We start from the raw sequence: 27,957 nt of genomic DNA, 5'->3' as shown, positions 1-27,957 counted from the left end.
CTCCGTGTTTGTTCTTGCTTCTGAATTTTCTTTTGAGTCTTCCTCAGCAGCTGGGTTCCCATCGGGAGCACACTTCATGGAAAACTGAGTCTGCCCCTTCCTCTGCGTGCAGGGAATAAGCGCAGATGACCTGGCTGCTCCTCCGGCGCTTTCTTCCCAAGTCTCTTTTCCTATTGGAGGCGTCATCCAGCAACTGAGAAGGGGTTCCCAGCCCTTCCTGGGAGTAGAGAGAGGCACTGTGGTGAGCTGGCCCGCATTCCTGACTTCGTTCCCCCGTGTCCCACCACCACACTCAATCAGAGCTGTTGGCGTTTATATTCACTTGGTACTTTCAGAAAGAAATCAGACAAGATGCTTCTTACCTCGGGGTCTCCCGGTAGCCTCTCTCTGCCCCATCTCCTGGGAGCCTACATGCCTCCATTGCCTTCCAGTTAACCTGGGGTGAAGGTTTGATTTGTCCTGACAGTAATGGCCCTACCCACAGAAATAGACATCATAATTAAGCTTGTGATGCTAGACTTCACAGTCTGTAAAGTTTGACAAACAAAACGCAAAACTGAAAGGCCTTGTCCAAGGTCACATGATGAGGGGGAGGAAGGGAGGAGGGAGTTTTGCTCTGAGGCTACATTTAGAAGGAAAGGGTCAGTCAGGCTTGCAGAGACCTGTCTCCATCCTGAAGGAGGGTCAGATTTTTCTATCCGTTTGTGTAATGGAAGAGCAAGCAGCCATGGCTGGGGGCACAGCCGCAGGATATAGGGGGTGATGACATGTCTGGGCCCAGAGTGCAGAACCTTAGAGAAGCTACCGGATAAGCACCGAGGGAGGCTGTGAGGGGGAAAGGTGAGGGAGAAAGGAAGAAGGGCTGGGGGGAAGCTTCCAGAACCTCTGGGATGCAGAACTGAGTGTGCGTAAACTTTAGGGCATGGAGTTGGTGCAGGGACTGATTGTTGTTAGCACATGCATCAGTTACCTCTGGAAAGGAGTGGGCTGTTGCCATCAATTGCCAGAAGGGATATTCTGCAGGTTGCTAGCTTCTTTTTTCTTTCAGTCCAAGAGTGGGGCCTTGGATTGGTGGGACCTCAATTGTGGACCCCTATTTTTGCTGCAGAGCAGGTGGTCAATGGGGAATCTGGTGTTTTCCACTTATTTTCTTGCAGGGAGCAGAGAGATACTGACCTTGAAGCTGAAGCTTCAGCACACCTCCATTAAGGATCTGTCAAGCTGTAAAAACTTTAGGCCTCATAAAACCTCAATCATGGGGAGGATATTTAACATATTAACATGGGGAGGATATTTAAAACTCTGAATGTATGGGGGGGGGCACCTGAATGGCTCAGTTGGTTAAGTGCTTGACTTTGGCTCAGGTCATGATCCCACAGTCCTGGGATGGAGCCCGGCACTGGGCTCCCCGCTCAGCAGGGAGTCTGCTTTTCCCTCTCCCTCTGTCCCTCCCCCCGGCCCTGCTCAAGCTCTCTCTCTAATAAATAAGAGCTAAATAAATAAATAAATAATAGAAAGCCCTGAATTTATCAATGGGGACTCTGCAACTTAGAAAGGCTCAGGCCACATAGCTTCATATAAGGGATACACCTCAAACTCAGATCTCTGACTTCAGGGCTTACAGTTCTAACTGAACTGGGTTGCAGTGAAGCTTGGAAAGCCAGATCATTTCCCCCAGTAATGACAGGGGTCTCTAGGTGAGAGGGAGCGAGCCATCCCAGCATTTGGCTCGTATATGGCTGCACACATCTCCAGGACTGGATGTTGAAGGGTATGATAAGCAGTGGCCTGGGGCACTGGGGCTCCTGCTGTTGGCCACTTTTTCCCTTCCTGTCCCTCCCTGTGCTGGCCACTGGGGATAAAAGTAGCCTGCTAGTCTGCTCGGAAGGAGTGTAATGTCAACTGGAGGAGTCAGCCTAGGAAGGTTCCTGGACAATATAATATGTTCAGGCGAAGAGGGATAAGCAAGAAGTTCATGGTGCCAAGAACAGAAAGACACTGATCCCTTGTGGGGTCCAGGAAGGCTTTTGGGATAGCTCAAAACCCAGCCTGATTATGGCATCATACAACTTTCATTTACCTCTGCTCTGGTTACAGGCTGTGTTGATGGCAACAATTAATGATCTTTGCTATGTGATTTATCCATTCTGGCTACACACCCAAAGCCCCAGAGAGGGGATGATTGGCTCCCAGAATTCACTCTCTGTGTATGGTGAACTCAGGGTAAGCCTCTGGGTGAGTTCCCTGACATATCTGGTTCTAAGCAAGCCTGGGGGTGAACCCAGATCAAATTTCAGGACAAGGACAGGCGGTTCAGTGAGTCAGGCGAGTTCAGACCCTGGTGACATACTGGGAGACTGAGGCGTCACAAACCTTGTTCTCCCAGGGAGTGCAGACCCAGAACAAATAGTCCCACAGATAAACATGCAAACGTAGATGTCAATTGTGCTCTAAGAAGAAACAGTAGAAGTGAGGAGAGGATGACCTACTTTAGTATGGGGAGTAAGGAGGGCCTCTTTGGAGAGGAAGCATTGATTTGAATGCATGAAGGATGGATAAGAGCTCATCAAGCTCCTTGACAGGGGGAAGAAAAGGAGCCAGAGAAAGAGTGAGGGATGGGTCCCCTGGGAATCGGTTTCCTTGAAAAAATTAAAATTTAGGCTCATGAGATGAGAGAAGCCCTCAAGAGGTGGTCAAGTTTGTGTGTCTCTAGTAAAGGAGAACCGCTCAATCAGAGAGCTTTCATGTCTTTAAAGGTGAAACTGCCAAATGACTCTAAAGGCGGAATAACAACTTATACCATCCAGCATGGGGTCAAGAATGCTCTTCCCGTCCCTCTCCTACTCACCACCCCCCACCACCACCTGTGCAGGGTAAATCAATCAGTCCTTTGATTTTTACCTGCCTGATGGAATATTATTCCGTGCTAAAAAGATATGAGCTATCAAGCCACGAAAAGACGCGGAGGAAACTGAAACGCCGATTACTAAGTGAGGGGGGAAAAAAAGCAATGTGAAGAAGTCACATCCTGTGCAATTCCAACTATATGACATTCTGGAAAAGGCAAAACCATGGAGACAGTAAAAAGATGAGTGGTTGCCAGGGGACAAGGAGGGGAGGGAGGACTGGATGGAACGAGGGTTTGTGGGGCAATGAAAATACTCGCCATGAGGGGCGCCCGGGGGGCTCAGTGGGTTACAGCCTCTGCCGTCAGCTCAGGTCATGATCTTGGGTCCTGGGATCAAGCCCCACATCGGGCTCTCTGCTCAGCAGGGAGTCTGCTTCTCCCCCCGCCCCCCACCGCCTGTCTCTCCATCTACTTGTGATCTCTGTCAAATAAAAAAAAAATCTTAAAAAAAATACTCTCCTTGGGCGCCTGGGTGGCTCAGTGGGTTAAGCCGCTGCCTTCGGCTAGGGTCATGATCTCGGGGTCCTGGGATCGAGTCCCGCATCGGGCTCTCTGCTCGGCGGGGAGCCTGCTTCCTCCTCTCTCTCTGCCTCTCTACTTGTGATCTCTGTCTGTCAAATAAATAAAATCTTTAAAAAAAAAATACTCTCCTATACTGATGGGGATATGTCACTAACAATCTGTCCACAATCCTAGAATGTACAACACCAAGAGCGAACACTAAGGTACACTAGGGACTTTAGGTGATTATGGTATGTGCATGTAGGTTCATCCTGGGTAACAAATGTACCCCTCCGGTGAGTGATATTGATAATAGCCATGAATGCGGCCATGAATGGGTGAGGGCGGTGTATGGGACATCTCTGTACCTCTTTATTTTGTTATACACCTAAAACTCCTCTAAAGAAGTTAATTCTTTTTTTCAAAACTGCAGTAAAAGCATTGGTAGCCTCAGGAGGGTGAGAGAGTCTGCTCAAATGAGAGGGTTTGGCCAACCACTCAGAGACTGAAGCAATCACCTCAGATTGAACTTTTGAATTTTCTTGGAACGGCAAGTCCTTCAGCCCATCATGGGTTCTCTTCCTTAGGGTTATGACTGGAGAACCTGGTTAGCCCTATAGTTCTAGTGCCGTTGTGATCTCAGTCTCCCAGTCCTCCGCACCTCCTTTCATTTGTTCAATACAAATGAATTATGAATTGAGTGTTGACCAGTGCACAAGCAGGGAATGATCATGGGGATTAGGAATGTATTCACTTAGGGGTGTGAATTGCAATTTTTAATGGGGTGATCAGAGTAGGTCTTATTGAGAAAGTGACATTTGAGCAAAGTCTTAAAGGAAGTGAGTCAGTTAATTAAAGGATAACTACTGGTAGAATGCCCCAGAAGAGGAAAAAGACAATACAAAAATCGTTAAGGAGGGAACCCATTTGGTATATTGGAAGAACAGCAAGGGGCTGGTGGGTCTGTCATGGTGGGCCAAAGGGATATTGCTAAAAGGTGAGAAGGTAAGAGAGAGGGAGTCAGATCATGTAAGACTTTGTGGGATTTGGTGAGAACTTGGGCTTTTACTTGGAATGAGATAGAGGGTGTCCGAGACCACAGTTGCTCTGTGGCACTCCTTTGTCAAACAAATAAATATGCATATAATATTATATATGTGTATAATATGTCAGATATTTAAAAAATAATAGAAGTACCCAGTTAAATATTTCATTATTATATCAATGCCTATGTTAGTATTCTGAATTAGTGTATTGTCAGTTTTTCAAGTTTTTTAACTGGATTTAAATTAATCACACTGTGGGGGGCACCTGACTGGCTCAGTTGAAAGAGCATGTGACTCTTGATCTTGGGGTTGTGAGTTTGAGCCCCACACTGGGTGTAGAGATTACTTACATAAAAAATAAACCTTAAAAAAATTAATCATACTGTGGCCTTCTTCTGCAACTTAGATGTTCTCCTCATCTTTATATTCCTGGGCCTCCTAACGTTGCTTGCAGGTTTAAGTCATTTATTTCTACAACTCAACAGTATTTTGTTGAAAATTATATCACAGTTTTTGTTTACCCATTCTTGTCTTGATGGACACCTGCCTTGTTTTCACTTGCTTGCTATTACCATGCTACTAGGAACCATCTCATATGACTCTCCTGCTACAAAGGCTATAGGATATTCATCTTGGAGTGACTTGCTAGATCATGAGAATCTTCATCCAACATTATTCCAGAATGGCTGTTGTCATTTTAGCCCTCCACAGTTCCAGTTGCTCTACATCCTCACCAAACACTGACACTCTCAGACTTTAAAATTTTTAGTTTTTGGGTAGTTGATAAATTATCCCATTGTGATTTCATTTTGTGTTTCACTGATTAATAATGAGGTTAAGGATCTTTTCTTATTTTTGTTGGCAATTTATATTCTCTCTTTGATGAAGTAACCTATTCAGGTCTTTTGTCTCTTTGTCATTTACTTTTTTTTTTTTAAAGATTTTATTTATTTACTTGAGAGAGAGACAGTGAGAGAGAGCATGAATGAGGAGAAGGTCAGAGAGAGAAGCAGACTCCCCATGGAGCTGGGAGTCCGATGCGGGACTCCAGGATCATGACCTGAGCCGAAGGCAGTCGTCCAACCAACTGAGCCACCCAGGCGTCCCTACTTTTTTTTTTTTTTTAAAGATTTTATTTATTTGACAGACCGAGATCACAAGTAGGCAGAGAAGCAGGTGGAGAGAGAGGAGGAAGCAGGCTCCCTACTGAGCAGAGCGCCCAGTGTGAGGCTTGATCCCAGGACCCTGGGATCATAACCTGAGCCGAAGGCAGAGGCCTTAACCCACTGAGCCACCCAGGCGCCCCTCTTTGTCATTTTCTTATTGAGTTTTAGGAGTGTTTCATAGATTCTGGATGCCACTCCTTTGCCAGTTACATGTATTGCAAACATCTTTGCCCAGTTTATGGCTTGTCTTTTTGCTGTTTTTATAATAACACTTGAATAACACAAGTTCTTATAGTAGTTAAAATTTTTTTAAGATTTTATTTATTTGACAGAGAGAGATCACAAGTAGGCAGAGAGGCAGGCAGAGAGAGTGAGAGGGAAGCAGGCTCCCTGCTGAGCAGAGAGCCTGATGCGGGACTCGATCCCAGGACCCTGAGATCATGACCTGAGCCAAGGGCAGCGGTTTAACCCACTGAGCCACCCAGGTGCCCCTTAAAGTAGTTAAATTTATCAAGTCTTTCCTTTATAACCTTTGCTTTTTCTATCTACTTTAAAAGCTCCTTCACTGTTATGAGGTCATAACGATATTCAGCATTTTCTTCTAAAAGTTTTATAGTTCTGCATCTCACTATAAGTGAAATAAGTGAGACAGGTGATGGAGTTCTGAAAAACAAACAAAAGATCTGGTTACTTCATAATTTTCTTGCAGGCTTCTGTTTTTCCTGGACTTAGTATTGCCTTTCAGTTTTTTCACATTAAGAGAAGAAATAGGTACCTTCTTTACTCTGTCATTAAAAAGCGGAGCTTCTTAACCATTTTGTCCATAGCTTGAAATCAATTACACTATTTTTCCTGAAGACACTCTTCTTTCTGTTCTAATGTGGTTAGGTGGCTGTTAGGACTTGTGCACAGAAGTCAGGCTAACACTCCTGGTTATATCCATCATTTCTTTCACTACACATCTTTCTCTTTCTTGGTTATCACTCCTTAACTTCACTGGAGGACAAACTCAACTTTCTTAGGAAGAACATATAAAACATACGTTTTCTGAGTCCTGCAAGTATAAATGTCTTTTTAAAAAAGATTTTATTTATTTGACAGAGAGGGGGAAAGAGAGAGAGAGACAGAAAGACAGACAGAGAGGACTAGCAGGGGGAGCAGGAGAAGTAGAGGGAGAAGCAGCCTCCCTACTGAGCAGGGAGCCTGACCATGACCTGAGTGGAAAGCAGATGCTTAACTGACTGAACCACCTGAGCTCTCTAAATGTCTTTTTTTTCAACCTTTCAATTTGAAATTTGACTGGGGATAGAACCGTAAATTCAAAATAATATTCCCTAATGTGACACACAATTGATTGTCATATAACCCTAAATTAAGTGATTTCTTCTACTTCTTACATACGGGTGGTCTGGGAAATGTACCAAAAGATAGTATTATTAAATATTTCATGACTTTTTTATGCTTACTATTGCTATTTGAGATAGGTTTCTTCGGTGATGCAAAATTGCAGTTGCAGTGTTGAGGCATGGACATTAGTTCTCAAAACAAAGTCTTCAGGGGCACCTGGGTGGCTCAGTGGGTTAAGCCTCTACCTTTGGCTCAGGGTTCTGGGATTCCCACATCGGGCTCTCTATGCCTGCCTCTCTGCCTACTTGTGATCTCTGTCTGTCAAATAAAATCTTAAGAAAACAACAACAAAGTCTTCAAGAGGGAACTCTAATAATTTGCTAATGTTCTTGAATTAATATTACGTAAAATACTATGAATTTTCCACGCAATGCTTAATATTACATAAAATACTATGAATTTTTCACGGAACGTTTAATTTAAAGTATTTAAGTTTTCAAAAAAATCGCTGCCCCTCCAACAGTTGAAGGTACTGCTACTGTCTTCCAGATCTCTTTTAAATCTGCACGTCAGGTCTGGGTGGGTATGCAATTCCCCTACTTTCTTGGAGGTGGCGCTGCAGAGAAGGGCAGAGAAGAGCGCACCCTCCTGGACAGGAGAGACTTGTCCAGTAGGGGGCGTAAGCCCGTGGGTGCCACCGGAGAGCCGTGCGCAACGTCGGGGGGCGGGAACAACTCTCGCCCCGCCCCTGCCATCTGGGGCGCCCTGTGATTGGAGGAAGGGCCGTCACTTGGCCGCGCGGCTGGAGTGGGAGGAAGAGGGCCCCATTCCAGGGTGAAGCTGAGGCAGCGGAGGTACGGGTAGCGCCTCGGTCCGTGAGTGCGAGCGACCCTCGGCGGCAGTTTGGACGCTCTCTCCGTCTCTGCAGTGAATGGCGGCGGGATGGAGCACGAGGGGAGCGGCGGCAGCGGGGGGTCGGCCGGGCTCCTACAGCAGATCCTCAGCCTGAAGCTTGTGCCACGGGTGGGCAACGGGACCCTGTGCCCCAACTCCACTTCTCTCTGCTCCTTCCCAGGTACCGGCCCCGCCCCGTGCCGCGCTTGCGCACTGTGCGTCTTGGCGTCGCCGCCCGGCAGGGGGGCGCCCCTTCCCCAACCGGCGAGCGAGCGAGCGAGCGGGCGGGCGGGTGGCCTCTGCGCCCGGCGGTGCCACCTTCCCGGGGTTATTTCCCTCTTGGAAGGAGGTTCCCGCTCTCTCGGCGGGGAGCTGGGGAATATGGCCCTTCCCCCGTCGCTTCCTCGCCGGCACTTCGAGCCAGTCACTGCGACCCCGCGCTGGGGGCCAGAGCGGTGGGAGCGGCGGGAGTGGACTGGTCAGTGGAGGGAGCTCGACGGCCACTCGGACTGATCTTGCTTTTGGAGTTTCCCGACGCCCCAGGGTCGGACTGGGACTCGAAGGAGCCCCGGAAGCGGTCGCCCCTCCTAGTGTGGGGCGCGAGGCGCCTGACCCCTGCGGTCCGCCCGGCCGCGCGGCTCTCCGGCGCTCTCGCAGCTCGGACGCCGAACCGTCCCCGCCGGGCTGAGGGGCCGAACGCTGCGCTGCGGCTCCGACGGGGTCTGGTCTCGCCCGGCCCCCGGCACCCCCAGGTTGTCTGCGGTTCGCTCGCACCTGCGTCCAAATGCGCCCACTCCGCCAGCTTCTCTTTCTAGGAATCACTTTCCGAGACCTGTTGCCGAGTTCCCCACTTAGGCGTTCGAGCTCTTTGACACAGATTCCTAGTCACTCTTCTTAACGTCCACGGCAGCTTCTGCTGGGTCTCGTGTAATTATAATACAAGGTAGAAAGCTCTGCATGCTCAGAAAAATGGGAGGAAGATAAATTATTTGGGAAGCTGATAAAGGCTTTGAGGGGAGGGCACAGTTCTGTGTTGGACCTTGCCTGAAGGCAAGAAGACACTATAGTGGCGATTGAAGGGTGAGGTTGGGCTGCCCAGCAGAGCTGACTGGTACCTTGACTTGGTAAACAATTCCAGAACTGGGCCTGAGACCTGCAAAGGAGGGACGATTGGATTACTGACTTCGGTCATAAACAATGCACCTGTGATTTCTCATCCACTGGCAAGCGACTGCCAGGCGCCATTCAGTGGACACCCGGGACTTGCTGTGTATTTTACCTGCCTAGTATTTTCCCCGGACAGCTGGTAATAACGGTGTTGGTGCAGATGCAGATGTTAGTTTAGAGCTATACCTAAAATGGGGCGCCTGGGTGGCTCAGTGGGTTAAGCCTCTGCCTTCAGCTCAGGTCATGATCTCAGGGTCCTGGGATGCAGACCCATGTCGGGCTCTCTGCTCAGCCAGGAGCCTGCTTCCCGCCAGCCTTTGCCTGCCTGCCTCTCTGCCTACTTGTGATCTCTGTCAAATAAGTAAATAAATAAAATCTTAAAAAAAAAAAAAAAAGAACTATACCTAAAATGATGATCTGGCAACTCTCATTGTTTCAAAAGCTACTAAGATCACATTTGACATTGACAACAGAAATATATGGCATTCTGCAGACACTGTTTAAAAAAATGAAGTGTTCATGCAGTCTGGAGAGACTATTGGACCAGATTAGTCTGTTGTTGCTTCCTTATTTTCCTCCCAACTTTTTATTTTGAATTTTTCAAACATACTGACAAATGGAAGTGCTAGTATAATGAGCATATATCCTTTACTTAGACTCATTTTTAGTATTTTTATTCTTTTGAATCTCTGCATATATATGCATATTTGTGTGTACTATGTATGTGTTGTGTATATATATGCATATTTTTGTGTGTATTGTGTGTGTGTGTATATATATATATTATACGTAACATTTTTACTTTCTGCAGAGCCATTTGAAAGGAAGTTATCGAAGTGATGGCACCTTGCAGCCCAGTACTTCAGCATGTATCTTTTAAAATGAGTCCACTTTCTGTCATAGCCAAAAAACCTTTATCACACCCAGGAAATTTAACAATAGGATCATGATGTCTGGCATCACCTGACTATCTCAGTAGGTGAGCATGTGACTCAGTCCAGGGTTTTGAGTTCAACCCCCGTGTTGGTTATGGAGCCTACTTAAAATTAAAAAAAAAAAAAAGGAATAACATTGTCTAATGTACAGGCCTTATTTGAATTTTCTAGTTGTCTGAATAATGTCTTTTATGGCTTTTTTTTTTTTTTAAACAAAAAACCCCAGATCTAATCAAGGATCACACACTGCTTTTATTTTTTTTTTTAAGATTTTATTTATGTATTTGACAGGAAGAGAGAGAGCAGAGGCAGGGAGAGCTGTAGGCAGAGGGAGAGGGAGAAGCAGGCTCCCTCTCTCTCTCTCCAATTAAAAAAAAAAAATCTTTAAAATACCCTGTGGTTCGTCACTATCAGGAAGCTTAGAATTGATTTTTCTGCATTTGCAGTTTAGCCATTTAGATTCTGACTATCCCTCCTTATTCCAGGATGTTCAGATTTCTTTTGTTGTTGTCATCATTTTTTTGGTAAATCTGATTGCCAAGAAAGGCAGAGCTTTCCTTTTATCAGGAATGACATTAACTCTCTGAAGGTATGAATTTTATGAATATCAATTAAAAGTTTGTGTATTATAATTAAACCTACTTATGTTCGGTTGCACCATTGCTAGAGTCAAGAATGGGTCAGCAGTTAAAGAAATGAGTCACAATTGGAGCAGTTACTTATTCATTCACTCAAAAAATATTTGCTCAATGTCTGTTGCCTGCCTTTTGTTTTCTAGGTACCAAGTAAGGATGTGGTAGGGAACAACATAAAGGAGCTTTCATTCTGATGGGGATGGAGAGAAAATAAAATTAAAAGTATGGAAAGAAATAACTGGTGGTGTGTAAGACAGTACGGCGGGCAGGCAGTGGCCCTTGTGTGTCAGGGTTGGAATGATGTTTTATTTCTGTTTTTGTTTTTTAAGTAATGTATTTATTTATTTGACAGAAAGAGATACAGCAAGAGAGGGAACACAAGCAGGGGGAGTGGAAGAGGGAGAAGCAGGCTTCCCACCAAGCAGGGAGCCTGATAATGGGACTTGATCTCAGGACCCTGGGATCATGACCTGAGCCGAAGGCAGACACTTAACGTCTGAGCCACCCAGGCGCCTGTGTTTTTGTTTTTTAAAGAATTCATTTATTTGTCAGAGAGAATACGAGTGCACACCTGCCGAAGCAGGGGGAGGGGCAGGCAGAAGAAGGAATAGGCTCCCTGCTGAGCAAGGAACCTGATTCAGGACAGAGTCCCAGGACTCTGCTACTGTGACCTGAGCCAAAGGCAGAGGCTCAACTGACTGAGCCACCTAGGCTTCCCAGTGGAATGCTGTTTTCCTTAAGATCACAAGGAAGCTCTTAACAATGATGCCACCGAAGCTGAAATCTAAAGTACGGGAGGAATGAGACACACAGCTATTGGGAGAAGGACATTCTGGGCAGAGGCTCAGCAGGTTCAGAGCCCTGGCACGGGAGCTGGCTTAGGAGCCAGCCAGAAGGGCAGCAAGGAAGATGGGCCAGTGCAGGCACGCGGGGAGAGCAGGTGAGGCCAGATTCCAGAGGGTTGTGTTGGAGGATTTTGATCAGAGGAGTGATGAGCTGATGAACTTTTTCTTTTAAATGTACAATTCAAAGATTTTTAGCCTCCACAGAGTTTGCAGCCATCACCACAAGCAACTTGAGAATATTTTATCACCAGCAAGAAACCTCATCCTCTTTAGCTTTTGTGGAGAAGGGCAGATCAGGACAGAGAAGGTCTAGCTAGACTGGGGACCAAGAGACCACTGTGCGAAGAAAGGCCAGACAGGCACACACAGAAGCCAGGGATGAGCAAGCAGTCAGGCAGGTGTGTCAGGAGAGAGGTGGCAGCCCACAGTGGGTGACCCCGGTGCGCAGGTTGTCATTGTTAGGGTGGAGTGGAAGGGTCTCTAGGAAATTAACTCCCTGCTTTCCTTCATTGTTACATGATTCCCCCATTTTTGGTACTCTGATAGCAGTTTTATTGGTTCTCTACATCTAGCAATCCTGTGACACCGTTTGGGTGTTGTGCCCTGCAGTTCAGTTCAGTTCCTACACTGTCTCCCTGGAGTTAGCACCAGATCTCCCAGGTTAAGGGATCAGTTTCCCCACTTGAGATGCCAGTCAGAAGTCCAGGTTGTCTTGTGTGCTTCTGACCAGCTGGCTCGTAGTTGGTGATAGCTACGACCCCCTTCCTCAGATCAGTTCATTTTTAGAGCAACTCACAGAACTCTGGAAAACCGTTTACCTGCTAGATCGCTGGTTTATTACATAGGAAATTAAAGGTTACAAATGAGCACCAGATAAAGCGATAACGTAGGGCGAAGTTCAGAAGGGATTTTGAACAAAGGAGCTTCTGTCCCTGTGGAGTTGGGGGAGTGCCACCCTCCCAGCACATAGGTGTAGTCACCAAACCCAGAAGCCTCCGAACGCCATGCATTCAGGGTTTTATGGAGGCTTCATCACGTACGCGTGATTGATTATTAACTCTACTTCCAGCCCTTCTCCCTGCTCCAGAGAATGGGGGGTGGGCCTGAAATTTCCATGCTTATAATCATGGCTCTCTGGTGACCAGCCTCCATCCTCGAGCCCACCGAGAGTTGCCTCACAAGAATGAAAGTGGTCTTGGGAATTCCAAGGGGTTTAGTTCTATATCAGCAACCTGGGTCAAAGACTAAATATTAGAACCAAAGATTTTCCTGAAGATTTATTTTAGATAGAGAGATCACAGATGCAAGTGGGGAGAGGGCAGAAGGAGAGAGAGAATCTTGAGCGGCCTCCCTGCTGAGCATGGAGCCTGACGTGGGACTCGATCCCCCAACCCTGAGATCATCACTTGATGTTTAACAGGTAGAGCCCCCCAGGTGCCCCCCAGCACCACCAGTTTAAGGGTTTTAGGAGCTCTGTGTCAGGAACCAATATATATATTTTTTACTATTTCCCAGAGAAACAGATGGACCCCCCCCACCCCACCTCCTGGTTGGTGGGTGGGGTTCGGTAAGGGGGGGTCCTCAGAGTGGGCACTGGGGAGAGATGGAGGCTCATGAACAGTTAATACCAAGGCAGGTCAGCATTGAGTTGCAGGGCCAGGTAGGACTCCAGTTCCCAGGAGGACTGATGTGGTCTACTTAGAACCCCAGCTTCAGAGGAGCTGATTGTTCATATGGTTGTTTGACCTGGAGCATAGGGTAGAGTGGGGCCAGCTAAAAGGATAGCTAAGTGCTGAGCCTCACCTGCCCCCTTTGGCTTAGGCTTCCTCCACTCCTGCTAACTGGGGCCAGGTTGGTGTTGAGGCCTTGCTTGGAAATTGGATGACTCAGTTGCAGAAGTTAGAGGGCCCGCCATTACCAACCCCTTTTGTTAGAACTCACCTAGAGGACTCTATAGTCTCCTGTGGCTTAGCTCTCTAACTGAAGTGTCTGTCTGAAAAACAGATTCTTAAAGATAGTAAGCTCCTTATGGGCAGCGTCTTGGGTCTTGTCTTGTTTCGTCTTGATTCGCTGACCTGGGCGAAGAGCTCAGTAAACACTTGATTGTTGAGTGAATGAACTCAGCGCTGGTAGTCGTCTGCCCTTGCCACTGTAACAACTTAGCAGGGTATAGTGGCTTAAAAGAGCACAGATTTATCATCTTAGAGTCCTGGAAGTCAGAAATCTAAAATAAGTCAGCAATGCTGCCTTCCTTTTGAAGGCTCAAGGAAGAATTGGTTTCTTTCCCTTTTCTAGCTTCTCTAAGTTGCCTCTGCATTCTGTGGCTCACCGCCCCTCCCCTCATCTCTAAAGCCAGCCCAGTAGCATCTTCAGATCTTTCCGACCCTCCTGCCTCCCTCCTGCGAGCACCCTTGTGATGATATCAGACCCACCTAGAGAAGCCAGCCCCCTCGCCTGTCCCAGGACCCCTAATCTCATCACACCCTCAAGATGCCTTTGCTGCTACGTATGCACAGGTTCTGGGGATGAGTGCGAGGATATCTTCGGGGCCCATTCCCCCACCAGTGCTTAATCCCATTTCCCCTTAGAGTTTTCTTGTTACAGATAAATTATCTGATTTATACTTCAACAGTAGGAAGTGATAGGACTTTAGCCGTCAGAGTAAGGAAAGCTGAAGGTAACGCACTTGATTTGAAACAGTGAACAAAGAAAGGCTGTGAGATGTAGAGACAGATTTTTTTGAAAAGATTTTATTTGTTTATTTGATATAGACACAGCAAGAGAAGGAACACAAGCAGAGGGAGTGGGAGAGGGAGAAACTGGCTTCCCACTGAGCAGGCAGCCCCATGTGGGGCTGGATCCCAGGACCTTGGGATCATGACCTGAGCCAAAGGCAGCTGCTTAACAACTGAGCCACCCAGGCGCCCTGAGACATAGATCTCTGACAGCGTATTGAACCAGAGAAATGAAAAGTACTATACGATGATCAATAAATAGCTATTAAATAGATAGCAAATTAAGGTGCAGTAGGTTAAAAGGAAATCACTTAGTTTTCTTCTAAGTGTTTTATTGATCGGGGTTTGCCTTTGCTAATAAGAGTGCTGCAATAATCTCATCCAACTGAAAAGTGTTTTATAAAGTGTCCTACTCATCTAACATAATAAAGACTTTCTTTTGCTACTTAATGTGACTCTTAAGAGTCGCTATATAAAATATGTAGGCACTAAGGTAGCTAATGGAGGCAGCTCAAGGTTGTAGGAGGGGGCGGTGCGTGTCCCCTTCTCAGAAACCCAAGGAAATGCTGACCTGCTGGGCCAGCCCTTGTTTACTGATAGACCTTTCAGCTTTCAGGAAAATGAAGTAGGTTGGTGGCCTAGCAGTCCTCCTGGGGCAGCAGCTGTGCTGCAGGGAAATTGGGAGTCAGTGAGTGTTGGTGCCTTAGTCTGCTTAGGCTGCTGTAACAGAATGCCCTAGGTTGAGTGGTTAAAAAAACAGAAACTTAGGGGCGCCTGAGTGGCTCAGTGGGTTAAGCCTCTGCCTTCGGCTCAGGTCATGATCTCAGGGTCCTGGGATCGAGTCCCGCATCGGGCTCTTTGCTCAGCAGGGAGCCTGCTTCCTCCTCTCTGCCTGCCTGTCTGCCTACTTGTGATCTCTGTCAAATAAATAAATAAAATCTTAAAAAAAAAAAAACAACCCCAGAGACTTAGTTTCTCACAGTCCCGGAGACTGGGAGGCCAAGACCAGGGGCCAGCATGGCCGTGGCGTGAGGGCACTCTTGGGCCATCTTCTTGCTATGTCCTCACATGGCAGGGAGAGCGAGAGAGAGAGATCTCTTCTTAATAAGGCCTCAGTCCTGGCAGACCCACTTTCATGGAACTTACCAAGTTGGTGTGTCTCACCTCCCAGTTGGCTCCCCAGGTCACCTCTGAAACTCGGGGGGCCCCTGAAACTCGGGGGGCCCCTGCAAGACCTGAGAATGGTGCCAGGTCGGTGGTGGGGTCTCAGGTCAGTTGTCGCAGCCAGTAGCCAGGATGGCCACTGCTCAGAGTTCTCAGAGGCAGGTTTGCATCCCATTTTCGCCCCCCCGCAACCCCTCCAGGACAGTGGTGTTCCTGGTGCCCTCAGTGTTTGGCCGACTAGGTGGCGGGAGGGAGGGCAGAGTCTGCGCATGACCTGGGGAGTAGCTAGTAAGCACTGTGGGACTGAAGATAGGGCTTACTGTTTTGGAAGGGAACAGCGCGGTGCCGTGCTGTGGCCTGGGGTCCAGCCAGTGTTGGGGGGGTGGCTTAGGCTGGGAAGACCAGGCTGCTCTCCCTGAGCCAGGGTGCAACAGGGGCTGCCCAGGCAGGAGGGGTTTGTGGGCACCAGAGCTCTGGCAGGTGCACATTTATTGGAGAGACCCTATCTGGACTGTCTGCTCTCCAGTAGGGACTGTGAGAGCTGCTGCCCATAAAATAGGGCAAGTGTCCTAGGTTGTGGAAGCAAGAGGAGCTCCTGGCCCGAGGCTGGAAAGGAGGCTGTGGTAGCAGACAGGCTTATTTCCAAAGAGAATGGGGCTCAAACCCCGGGGATTGCGAACCCTGCCTGCTTTTCTAATCAGTATTCTGACTGGAGAGAGGCTTTTTTTGCTTTGGCTGAGGAGGGACAGTAGTTAATTAGTGCATGTATATATACTTAAATATTTTACACATATTTTTTACATGATACATATTTAATTTCTAAGCTTGGGCTCTTACTGTCTAAACACTTCATGTTCCGTATTGCATGATCTAACTTGGTTTAGCAGAATTTGCCAAACGCCATCAAACCGACCAGTTTAAACAGTCAAAAAAAAAAAAATTATTCGGAGGATATATCCTGTTCAGCAGGGGGAAAAAAAAAAGTTTCACGAATGATTTGAAACTTTTTATAGCTGTCTGATATATCGCTTTTCGCCAGAGCAAAAGTGCCTCGGTCTTTTTTTTTTTTTTTTAAGATTTTATTTATTAATTTGAGAGAGAACTTGAGTGGTGGATTGGGGCAGCGGGAGAGGGAGAAGCAGGCTCCCAGCTGAGCTGATCAGGGAGCCCTTCGAGGGGCTCGACCTCCAGACCCTGGGATCGTGAGCTGAACCAAGGGACAGATGGTTAACCTACTGAGCTGCCCAGGCGCCCCTGGTCATTTGTTATTTTTAATAAACTTTGAGTCCTACATGGGGCATGCCTGATACTTTCATTTGGAGCCTATCATCCAAAGCTTGAGGTAGGTGTCCTAATTTAGGTATAGAATATGGTATTAATTGAAACTTGATGTGAGTCAATTTCTGAGCATCTGATTTTGTATTACAACGATCATCATTGACATTGCCAACGGTGGCGTGGAGGGATTTGGCCTCCACTCCTAATCTCCCACCCCCAACAATTCAAAACTGATCTGGAAAGAAAACATGCACAGCAGTAATTCTTACAGTGGCTTCAAGGACAGCTTCAGAGACAGCTTTGAGAAAAGCCCCTGGTCCTCCCCTTCCCTCTCTCCACTGTCCCCAAGCTGATTTGTTTCTGCAGTTGTTCATTCCAGTCAGATCAGCCTCCCTGAACTGCTCTTTTAGAAACAAAGTCTCTTTTTTTTTCTTTTTCTAGTTTCTTTTTATAATAGTTTTGTAAAACCAGTAAACAACTAGAAAATCTTAAAAAAAAAAATCAAAGTTAAAAAAAATTAAAGTAGGGGCTTCTGGGTGGCTCAGTCAGTTAAGTCTACCACTCTTGATCTTGGCTCAGGTCTTGATCTCAAGGTTGTGAGTTCAAGCCCCCCCCACCCCCCCACCCCCTGGGCGTGGAGCCTACCTAAAAAGAGAGGGAAAAAAAATCAAAGTAAAAAGTGAATGCTCATCAGCCCTTCCCTAGCCTATCCAACTCCCCAGAAGTAACACTTTTTTTTTTTTAAGATTTTTATTTATTTATTTGACACAGAGAGATCACAAGTAGGCAGAGAGGCAGGTAGAGAGAGAGAGAGGAGGAGGAATCCGACTCTCCACTGAGCAGAGAGCCTGATGCGGGACTCGATCCCAGGACCCTGAGATCATGACCTGAGCCGAAGGCAGAGGCTTAACCCACTGAGCCACCCAGGGGTCCCCCCCCCCTTTTTTTTTTTTAAGATTTCATTTATTTATTTGACAGATAGCAAGAGAGGGAACACAGGTAGGGGGAGCTGAGCAGGGAGCCTGCTGTGGGGCTTCATCCCAGGACCCCGGGATCATGACCTGTGCCAAAGGCAGAAACTTAATGACTGAGCCACCCAGGCGCCCCCAGAAATAACACTTTTTTGTTGCTTTCTGTTACTTGTTGTGGGGCATAGAGGAAAAGGGCGTGGCTTTGGGTATCAGGCTCCAACAGGCCTCCAACTGGGCTCTGCCTCCTGCTGACCTGGTGGACTCACCAGCACTGTGGACTCCAGTAAGTTCCTTCCCTCCCTCTGCCTCTGGTTTCCTCATCCAGGAGCCAGGGATATTCATGATCTGTGCCTCATAGAGTTGTGTTAGAGGATTGCATGGGTTAAGATTTATAAAGCATTTAGAACAGTGCCTGTGCATGTCATAAATACTTATTAAATACACCTATGTCCAGACTTTTCTCCAAGGGCAGAAACAGGATCTTCTGGGGCGCCTGGGAGGCTCAGTGGGTTAAAGCCTCTGCCTTCAGCTCAGGTCATGATCCCAGGGAACTGGGATCGAGCCCCGCATCAGGCTCTCTGCTCAGTGGGGAGCCTGCTTCTACCCTTCTCTCTTTGCCTGCCTCTCTGCCTACTTGTGATCTCTGCCTGTCAAATAAATAAATAAAATCTTAAAAAAAAAAACACATACACTCTTCTGCACATTGGTTTTTTTTTTTTCCTTCCAAAGGTGGGTTGGGCATTTTATTTTATTTTTTTTTTTTTTAAAGATTTTATTTATTTATTTGACAGAGAGAAATCACAAGTAGATGGAGAGGCAGGCAGAGAGAGAGAGGGAAGCAGGCTTCTCCGCTGAGCAGAGAGCCCGATGCGGGACTCGATCCCAGGACTCTGAGATCATGACCTGAGCCGAAGGCAGCGGCTTAACCCACTGAGCCACCCAGGCGCCCAGGTTGGGCATTTTAATCCCCTTGGTATATAAAGATGTAGCCCGTGTTTTTTTCTTTTTAAGCTTATTTATTTATTTGACAGACTGAGATCACAGAGAGGCGGGCAAAGAGAGAGGAAGGGAAGCAGGCTCCCCACTGAGCAGAGAGCCCGATGTGGGCTCCATCCCAGGATCCTGGGACCATGACCTTTTCCGAAGACAGAGGTTTTAACCCACTGAGCCACTCACGTGCCCCATAGCCTATGTTTTTATGTGATTGTGCAACGTTACGTTATGTGGGTGCACCAGATCTGTTTGACAAGCCCTGCACTGACAGACACGCAGCTGGCGTCTGGTCTTTGCCGTTACAGACAGCGCTGCCGGGACCTTGCTACCTCCACCCCTGCCTGCATGTATATTCCTGGAGGTGGTGTTCCTGGGATATTCCTGGAAGTGAGGTCGCTGTGGCCAAGCGAATGCACACTTGACTGTTTTGGATACATGCTTCTAAATTACCCTCCAGAAAGGTTTTCTAGTTTGTATTCGTCCTGGGAGTGTAAGGTTGGACCTGTGAAATAATGGCGGGACAGCTTTTACTGCTTAGAACCTTTAATGGTGCTTCTAGGGTTTTCACATTGAAGTCTTTCGTCTGACCTTCAAAACCCACTGTAACGGGCGCCTGGGTGGCTTAGTGGGTTAAGCCGCTGCCTTCGGCTCAGGTCATGATCTCAGAGTCCTGGGATCGAGTCCCGCATCGGGCTCTCTGCTGAGCAGAGAGCCTGCTTCCCTCTCTCTCTCTCTCTGGCTGCCTCTCCGTCTACTTGTGATTTCTCTCTGTCAAATTAATTAAAAAAAAAAAAAAAATCTTTGGGGCGCCTGGGTGGCTCAGTGGTTAAACTGCTGCCTTCGGCTCAGGTCATGATCTCAGGGTCCTGGGATCGAGTCCCACATCGGGCTCTCTGCTCAGCAGGGAGCCTGCTTCCTCCTCTCTCTCTCTCTGCCTGCCTCTCTGCCTACTTGTGATTTCTCTCTGTCAAATAAATAAAATCTTAAAAAAAAAAAAAATCTTAAAAAAAAAAATCTTAAAAAAAAAAAAAACCACTGTAACATGACCAAATCTGTCTTTGTAGCTTCTCACCACCACCACCACCGCTGCCCCCCGCCCAGGTAGGCTCCATGCCCATTGTGGGGCTTGAACTCATGACTCTGAACTCAAGAGTCTCAGGCTCTACCGACTGAGCCAGTCAGGCGCCCCTAATTTTTGTTGTTTTAACTGCTTTTAGTTTTATAGACCTTCTGCTTCAGTCAGACCCGGTTTTTTAAAAATTTGATTTATATATTTGACAGAGACACAGCAAGAGAGGGAACACAAACAGGGGGAGTGAGAGAGGGAGAAGCAGACTCCCCACTGAGCAGAGAGCCCGATGCGGGACTTGATCCCAGGACCCTGGGATCATGACCTGAGCCGAAAGCAGATGCTTAACAACTGAGCCACCCAGGTGCCCCAGACCAGTGGTTTTTAATCAGGGTGATTTTTTTTTAAAGATTTTATTTATTTATTTGACAGACAGAGATCACAAGTACGCAGGGAGAGAGAGGAGGAAGCAGGCTCCCCGCGGAGCAGAGAGCCCGATGTGGGGCTCGATACCAAGACCCCGGGATCATGACCTGAGCTGAAGGCAGGGGCTTTAACCCACTGAGCTACCCAGGCATTCCAATCAGGATGATTTTCGACCACCTCCTTCCCCCACCAGGACATTTGGCTGTCTGGAAATATTTTTTGATTGTCACAACCGGGAGAGGGCGAGAGGCCAGGGCTGTTGTTCCATGTCCTACACTGCACAGACGGTCCCCCACGACAAAGGGCTAATGGTCCACATGTCAGTAGTACTGCCTTAAGCTGCTGACTGATCTCTGAAATTGCCTGTTACTTACCTGCTCCTAGCGCGAGGATGTACAACAGATTTCATGTGATGCGACACCTTCATTGTATCCATGTGGGTAGCTAAAGGGCTATTTTGAGATTCTAAAGGCTTGCCAGGGCTCAGTGGGGGAAATTGCTTCATCCGCTGTTTATCAGATCACAAAGTCATGACGGCAGAATGGTATCTGCTCCTTTTGTCTCTTTCCCAAGGGGACTCATGCATAGGTTTTTAGACAAGAGTTGGTTATCAAATGTTTTAATGTTGCCTGAATTGCAGTCATCTTAAAAGTTAGCTAGACATTCTCCATAGGAACCAGCTCCTCCATCCGGCCCCCTCACTTACGTGCTATTTGTCTCTAAGCTAGACATTTCTATTTTCTGGTAGCTATTTCATTTCTTAAAGAGCTTTGCTATTCTAAGGATGATGGCCTGATACTGCGTTGTCTTGAAAAATCATTGTTGAACTAATAAAATTGTATCGCTTTTTCATTTGAGAAGATTAACATGATTGGCCATTTTAGAGGTTGACCATCTTGTTCTGGAGGCGGCCACACAATAAATAGCTCAGGTTCTACTGGCCATGTGCCATTTTAGCTCTGCTCCTGTCGCTTGAAAGCAGCCAAAGGCAAGACCTAACTGAATGTCATGGCCATTTTTCAGGAAGAGTTTATGCCCAAAACTGCTGGCGGCCTGTGGGCCGCAATTTGCTGATCCCTCTAGAACCATCACTCTTTGGATATTTGATTGATGAGCCTACACTGTGGCTGGGTGGCTTTGAAAATGAAATAAGCAGGTACAATGAGTAGCCTCTGGTAATCCATGTACGAGGAAATGACTTGTGACCTCTCTGCTTTTCTCTGCAGAGATGTGGTATGGTGTGTTCCTGTGGGCACTGGTGTCTTCTCTCTTCTTCCATGTCCCTGCGGGATTACTGGCCCTCTTCACCCTCAGACATCACAAATATGGTAGGTTCATGTCTGTAAGCATCCTGTTGATGGGCATCGTGGGACCAATTACTGCTGGAATCTTGACAAGTATGTTAGACGTTCAAATACCAGTCAAAACGTTTCATATGACTAGTCACTTAATTTCAGGACCCACTTGGGAAACATGTCTGAGTGAATTCAAGAGAAAAATAGAGTGGCTTTTAACCATGGGCCTCTTTTTTGGTGTACTGTTTTTTTCTGACCTCTAACACCCTCCCTCCTCCCGTCCCCCATTATTTGGCTAACATCTTTGACTTCCTATGTTGTGTTTTCTCCTGTCTTTCAGATAAGCCAGGTGAGGTTTTATGAGATAGGTCGCCATTGAGAGAAGCTGTTTATCTCTTCAGAAGCAGCTGCTTCTTTCTCGTCATCAAGCAACGCTAATGAGTTACTGCTACTCACTCGGGGGTGGTTTCCTTAAGGATGGAAGGCTAATTCTGATGACAAGAATTCTTGTTTAGAGAAATACCTGATTTGTCTTCTGGTTATTTTTTCCCCTTTTCAGATTTTTTTTTTTAAGATTTTATTTATTTTTCAGAGTGAGAAAGAGTAAAGTACAAGCAGGGGGAGCGGCAGGCAGAGGGAGAAGCAGGCTTCGCGCAGAGCCAGGAGCCCGATGCGGGACTCGATCCCAGGGTCCTGGGATCATGACCTGAATGGAAGGCAGACGTTTAACTGACTGAGCCACCCAGGAGTCCCCTCTCACAACTTTCTGAATAAGAATTGGAATAATGAATTATAAATTATTTTTACTTTTTTTTCATTTTTTGGCTTTTGGTCATGTCACAAAGATGAGAATACATTTAAATCATTTTTAAGCGCACGATTAAGTATAAATATCATCTCTGTTTTATATAAATTAAAAATTACAAGAAAGCAAAAACTAAAAACACTCCATTATCACATCCCTACTTGAAAAACTGCAATTTGCAATTTGGTATGTGCTTTCAGGCTTTTCCTAGGTGTATGGGTCAACATAAATACATGTTTTTAAAAATTAGAAACGTCAGGGGGCACCTGGGTGGCTCAGTGGGTTAAAGCCTCTGCCTTCAGCTTGGGTCATGATCCTAGGGTCCTGAGATTGAGCCCCGCATCGGGCTCTCTGCTCCACGGGGAGCCTGCTTCTTTCTCTCTCTGCCAGCCTCTCTGCCTACTTGTGATCTCTGTCTGTCAAATAAATAAATAAAATCTTTAAAAAAAAAATTAGAAACGTGGGGCGCCTGGGTGGCTCAGTGAGTTAAGCCTCTGCCTTCGACTCAGGTCATGATTTCAGGGTCCTGGGATCGAGCCCTGTATCGGGCTCTTTGCTCAGCCGGAGTCTGCTTTCCCCCTCTCTCTCTGCCTGCCTCTCTGCCTACTTGTGATCTCTCTCTCTCTCTCTCTGTCAAATAAATAAAGAAATAAAATCTTTAAAAAATGTTTAAAAAATAAAAATTAGAAACGTAACATTCCTACTAATTTGTAACGTGTGTGGGTGCATGCGTCTGTGAATTTAAGCCTTGAGCTCTAAACAGAACTGTCCCTCTTTCTTTGACTTGAGTTTCTTGGGGGGACAAAGTGGCCTCATTTCTGTGTGTTCTGTAGGTCATGAAACATTTGTGGTAACAATAGGAGGAGGCCAGTTTTCCCCCCATCTGCATTAAGATGTTTCTGTAACTGGCTTTACGTAGTATTTGTAACTGTATCACCTACTGCTGCTCTTCAGAGACCTTCTGCCCTAGTTTCCTTATTGGATTCCTGGCTCCGAGGACCTGTCTCAGATTTCTCCTCAGTAAAATAAGGATAAGGCCACCCACCTCAGAGGCTGTGTGATGATAAAATGAAATGTTTATTGAAGAACTTAACATAATACCTCACACTTGGGAACTATGCAATGAGTATGTCCATTCGATTTTCAAGACTCCAGTGTGAATAGAGCCTATTTCCCATTTTGTCGCTCTGCCTGGCCTGCTTCCCTGCCTCATCATCCAAACTTGACTTTAGGGCCCATTTCAACTTTCTTATGCTTCTGTCTACCCAGTGCACCATTTTGGGAGCTGAATTACGAAGCGGCCCAATGTAACAGATGCCTCACAGATGTTAGTGACACAGTCTGTATGCCTACCCCATGCAGATGGGCTTTTCAGAGTCACAGATACTTCTGGTAGCCAGTATGGAAAATGGTTCATTTGCTCTTTCTTCTTCTTTTTATTTATTTATTTATTTACAGAGAGAGAAATCACAAGTAGGCAGAGAGACAGGCAGAGAGAGAGGGAAAGCGGGCTCCCTGCTAAGCAGAGAGCCCAATGTGGGGCTGGATTCCAGGACCCTGAGATCATAACCCGAACCAAAGGCAGAGGCTTAACCCACTGAGCTACCTAGGCGCACCTCTTTCTTCTTAAAATATGTTAATATGCTCTCATATCCCATGTATAAAATGTGTAGACATTTGATTGAGATGTTGTATACTGTCTTGCATTATTCAAAATCTGCTTCATGCTTATGCTTTCTTTCTGTATCTCAGCTTGATTCTGAGCATTAATGAGAACAGGGATCATACCTTATTAGACATAGAGGTAAACAACTAGTTTGCATGAATGAACACACTGACCAAAGAGGATTCTCTTTGGAACAGTTTTTTTTTTTTTAAGATTTTATTTATTTATCAGAGAGAGAGGGCGAGAGAGCAAGCACAGGCAGACAGAATGGCAGGCAGAGGCAGGGGGAGAAGCAGGCTCCCTGTGGAGCAAGGAGCCCGATGCGGGACTCGATCCCAGGACGCTGGGATCATGACCTGAGCCGAAGGCGGCTGCTTAACCAACTGAGCCACCCAGGCGTCCCTTGGAACAGTTTTTAAGAGGAGGGTCATCTGGGAACTTTGGCTCTTTTCTTGTTCAACTAATGAAATCTTGGCTTTCTTGGTGTAATGCTGAGTCCCTGTAGTTATAAGAGGGTTTCTAGGGAGATTAAGGTGTTTGTGTTTGTTTGGTTTACTCAGTTTCTAGGAAGTTGTGGAAACTAATATAATAAAAACAATTAATGATAATGGGGAACAGAAAGGATCCTCTTAGGATCTATCCCCTCATGCCCTTTGAATTAATAACAATTCTTTTTTTTTTTTTTTAAGATTTTATTTATTTATTTGACAGAGGCAGAGAGATCTCAAGTAGGCAGAGAGGCAGAGAGTCAGGGGGAAGCAGGATCCCCCTGAGCCAAGAGCCCGATGCGGGACTTGATCCCAGGACCCTGAGATCATGACCTGAGCCGAAGGCAGAGGCTTAACCTTCTGAGCCACCCAGGTGCCCCGAATTAATAACAGTTCTTAAACGTAGAGTCTTCCTCTCCTCTTCCTCTGCTCCCTCCTCTAGTACAGTACTCTGAGTACTCTGACTACAGTAGAAGGTAGAGTCCCCACTCCCTGTGGCTTCTGAAATATTTCTTGCTTAGTATCACACAGAAGTTTTGTTGGCATTTATTGCCAAGATTTTTTTAGGTACCTGTTAAATGCTAAGCATGGCAAATAAGAGAAGTTTTTGAGTGTGTAATTAGGTCATGTGGAAATTGCTGTATCTTCATGATTTTGGTTATGATTTCCAGATTATTTTATTCAGTAAATCTAGGAGACTCAGTTTTAAGGACACACTTTTCAACATCTGAAAGCACTAACCAGTGATTTGTAAGTTGTATGGGGGAATACTTAAAACCTAGAGTAGGCAGCAAAAAGGTATAGGGAAAACAGAACATTTCTATAATATTTAAATTTTAATGTAAAAAGTCTAGAACATTCTGCATACATTAGGATTTTAAATGCTGCATTTTCCTGATGATATTAACCTTAATTTTTTTTTTTTAAACACTGTTTTTTTAAACAGGTGCTGCCATTGCTGGAGTGTACCGAGCAGCAGGAAAGGAAATGATACCATTTGAAGCCCTCACCTTGGGCACTGGGCAGACGTTTTGTGTAGTGGTGGTCTCCTTCTTACGGATTTTAGCTACTCTGTAGCATATATCCTTAGGCCATGATGCCAAACCTAAGTTTGAGAGCCTCCTCACAGCAAGAATACATTATGGAATGTAGTGTTTTCTTAATTCTTCAAATGGGGGAAACTTGGATTAAGAAGTATGTGAAAAATGAAACATCTCAGCCCTTTCTTCAGTTGGAAGTTCCAGGAATTGAAGATCTTTCTGGACTCCTTATTGTTCTCAACCAAAACAAATTAAGTTTCTTAGGGCCTTTTTTTTTTTTTTTAATTAATTGAAGCCATTTTACAGGTGCACCTTTACCCACCTAGGTCATCAGTGCTTCTGGGCTGATCCTTCACACTGAAATATACAATATTCTGTGAGAAAATGCAGTGTCGCCTATGTTAGAGAAACTATGAAAAATAGTTTCTCTTTCTGAGCATACTATACTAAAATCTTATCTAATCTAACTTGATTAAAATCTGGCAGACTCTTCTTTTACTGCATCTTCATGACAATAAGTGCCAAGTAAGTTTTGGTTGAGTAGAGCTTTGAGAACAAATCTGTTGACCTGTAACAGGAAAAAAAAAAAATCCTGCAATAGAAGTAGTGGCTTCTGTTGCACTGCTGAAAGAAAAAGAAGATGATGTGATATTTTCTGGATAACTATCTTGGACCTCTGGTGACTTAATAATATTTTAAGAGATGTGCATTTGTTGTTTTGTACATTTTATCAAAATAAGCTAACTAATTGAGACATTTCCCCCCCAGAGTTCCTGTATCCCTTTTCCCATCACTTTCATTCTGTTGATTTTAATTTAATTGGAAACATACCCTATTAAATAGTTTGAGTTCAAAACTTTAAGCCAGATAGGTTAGGATGCTCTCTGGACATTGAGGTACCAAAATATTTTTTTAAACATTCTGTTAAAGTTTTTCTTGGTGACTTTGGTTGAAATTGTAGAAATGCAGCTTAGAGGTGGTGGTTATTCATTTCTTAGTCTTAGTGTGGTCACCACTCTTAACAGTATTGGGTGTCACTCCCAGAAAGTGCCTAAAGTTTAATTTCCACTTTATGTTTCCTTTCAAGAGAATATATATCTTTCTAGAGAATTAAACATTGAGTTTTTTAAACCCATTTTTAGCTATCTTAATTTTTCTCCTACTGCCTCACTTTCTTTTTCATTAAAAGGCCTGAAAACTGTGACCTTCAAAAGAGAAAGGATTGCAAAATTTAAGTGTCTCGTTTGATCCTTACCACCTCAACTGTGTTGAATGGAATATAGTCCCTGATCTCTGTGTTCAGAATAGTTTCTGATCAATAAATCTGACGTTTTTAAAGGAAAGTTTTCATTGTGACAGTAAGGCTAACTGCCCGTGAGGTTATGTACACATAAACATATCAATTCCATTTAAAGCAATATGCCCTCTGGCTTCTGATTAAAAATTGCCAGAGGGACCAACTTACGGGGGACCGGCAAAGAGGAAGAATTACAAAGAGATCACAGAAATCAATTGGCCATTTTCTTTTAACTAAGAGGCCATTAGACCACTGATCAAAATTACAGTGACATATGCTTAGGTAGAAAATTAAAAGTAGACTTGGAATGCCAGCAGATGTTTTTACCAATTCCCTAACAAGTTTTTCTCCAATGTGGAAATCTTTCTTTCAAGCAAATGTTAAGTCTTTTAAGATTTTTTTTTTTTAAGATTTTATTTATTTATTTATTTGAGAGAGTGAGATAGAGACAACACGAGCAGGGGGAGACAGTGGGAAAAGCAGAATCCCTATTGAGCAGGGAGCCCAATGACGACATGGGACTCTATCCAAGGACCCTGAGATCAGAATCTGAGCCTAAGGCAGACACTTAACCAACTGAGCCATTCAAGTGCCCCAAGATTTTAAGTTCTCTCAGTTCCCAACGTGGGGCTCAAACTCACAACCCCAAGATGCGGTGTCGCAGACTCCCCTGACCAAGCCAGCTGGGTGCCCCTGAGTCTTTAAATGAGACTCCAAATTTTTCAGTTTAAGGAGCTGTGGTTTTGCAAAGTAGCCCTTCTGTTTAAGAAATTCAGGACATTATATCCTTTGTTACAGAAAATCATTTTTAATCATTTCTCTTGGAGTATGCCTCTTATTAAGATTCACATCTAAAACATTCTTTTGGATAGAATTTTACAAATGGAACATATGGACCAATGGTTGTTAGGCCCCTCCCCCTGAATACTAATTTTTGAACATATTGATTGATGATTTCAATATTTGGTTATTAGAGCCAAGACACAGAAATTATTGCATTTTAAAAAATATTTTTATTTATTTGACAGAAGATAGCATAAGTAGACAGAGTGGCAGGGAGAGGGAAAAGCAGGCTCTCTCCTGAGCCAGGAGCCTGATGTGGGGCTTGATCCCAGGACCCCGGGATAATGACCTGAGCGGAAGGCAGACCCTTAACCAACTGAGCTACCCAGGTGCCTCTAATGCGTTTTGAAAGGTGTTTTTGTTTTCATTGCTATATTTTGATTACCCATGCTTTTTAAAAACTTTAAATATAAGATATATCTTTAAATTATTGAATATTTCAT

At 45.5% G+C, this 27,957-nt stretch overlaps 1 protein-coding gene across 5 annotated transcripts; it reads left to right on the top strand.

Annotated features, from left to right (window-relative positions):
- Positions 1 to 7,746: 7,746 nt before the first annotated feature.
- On the top strand, positions 7,747 to 26,717 carry TMEM170A (transmembrane protein 170A). 5 transcript variants are annotated; one of them, XM_013057010.2, is made up of 3 exons: positions 7,747 to 8,043; positions 21,307 to 21,408; positions 25,281 to 26,717. In XM_013057010.2, the coding sequence occupies exons 1-3, from the start codon at positions 7,911 to 7,913 to the stop codon at positions 25,409 to 25,411; spliced, it is 366 nt and encodes a 121-aa protein (XP_012912464.1). In that variant the 5' UTR covers positions 7,747 to 7,910; the 3' UTR covers positions 25,412 to 26,717. The 5 variants fall into 5 exon arrangements, with proteins under 5 accessions (XP_012912464.1, XP_004754043.1, XP_004754040.2 ...); XM_004753986.3 differs by having other exon boundaries at positions 21,307 to 21,477; XM_004753983.3 differs by lacking the exon at positions 7,747 to 8,043 and adding an exon at positions 8,053 to 8,340 and having other exon boundaries at positions 21,307 to 21,477.
- The last annotated feature ends 1,240 nt before the right edge of the window (positions 26,718 to 27,957 follow it).

This window comes from Mustela putorius, unplaced genomic scaffold (genome assembly GCF_011764305.1).
Source record: "Mustela putorius furo isolate JIRA1106 unplaced genomic scaffold, ASM1176430v1.1 tig00000174_pilon_pilon_pilon, whole genome shotgun sequence".
Taxonomy (NCBI): Eukaryota; Metazoa; Chordata; class Mammalia; order Carnivora; family Mustelidae; genus Mustela; species Mustela putorius.
This window is presented reverse-complemented; position numbering and strand designations above follow the sequence as displayed.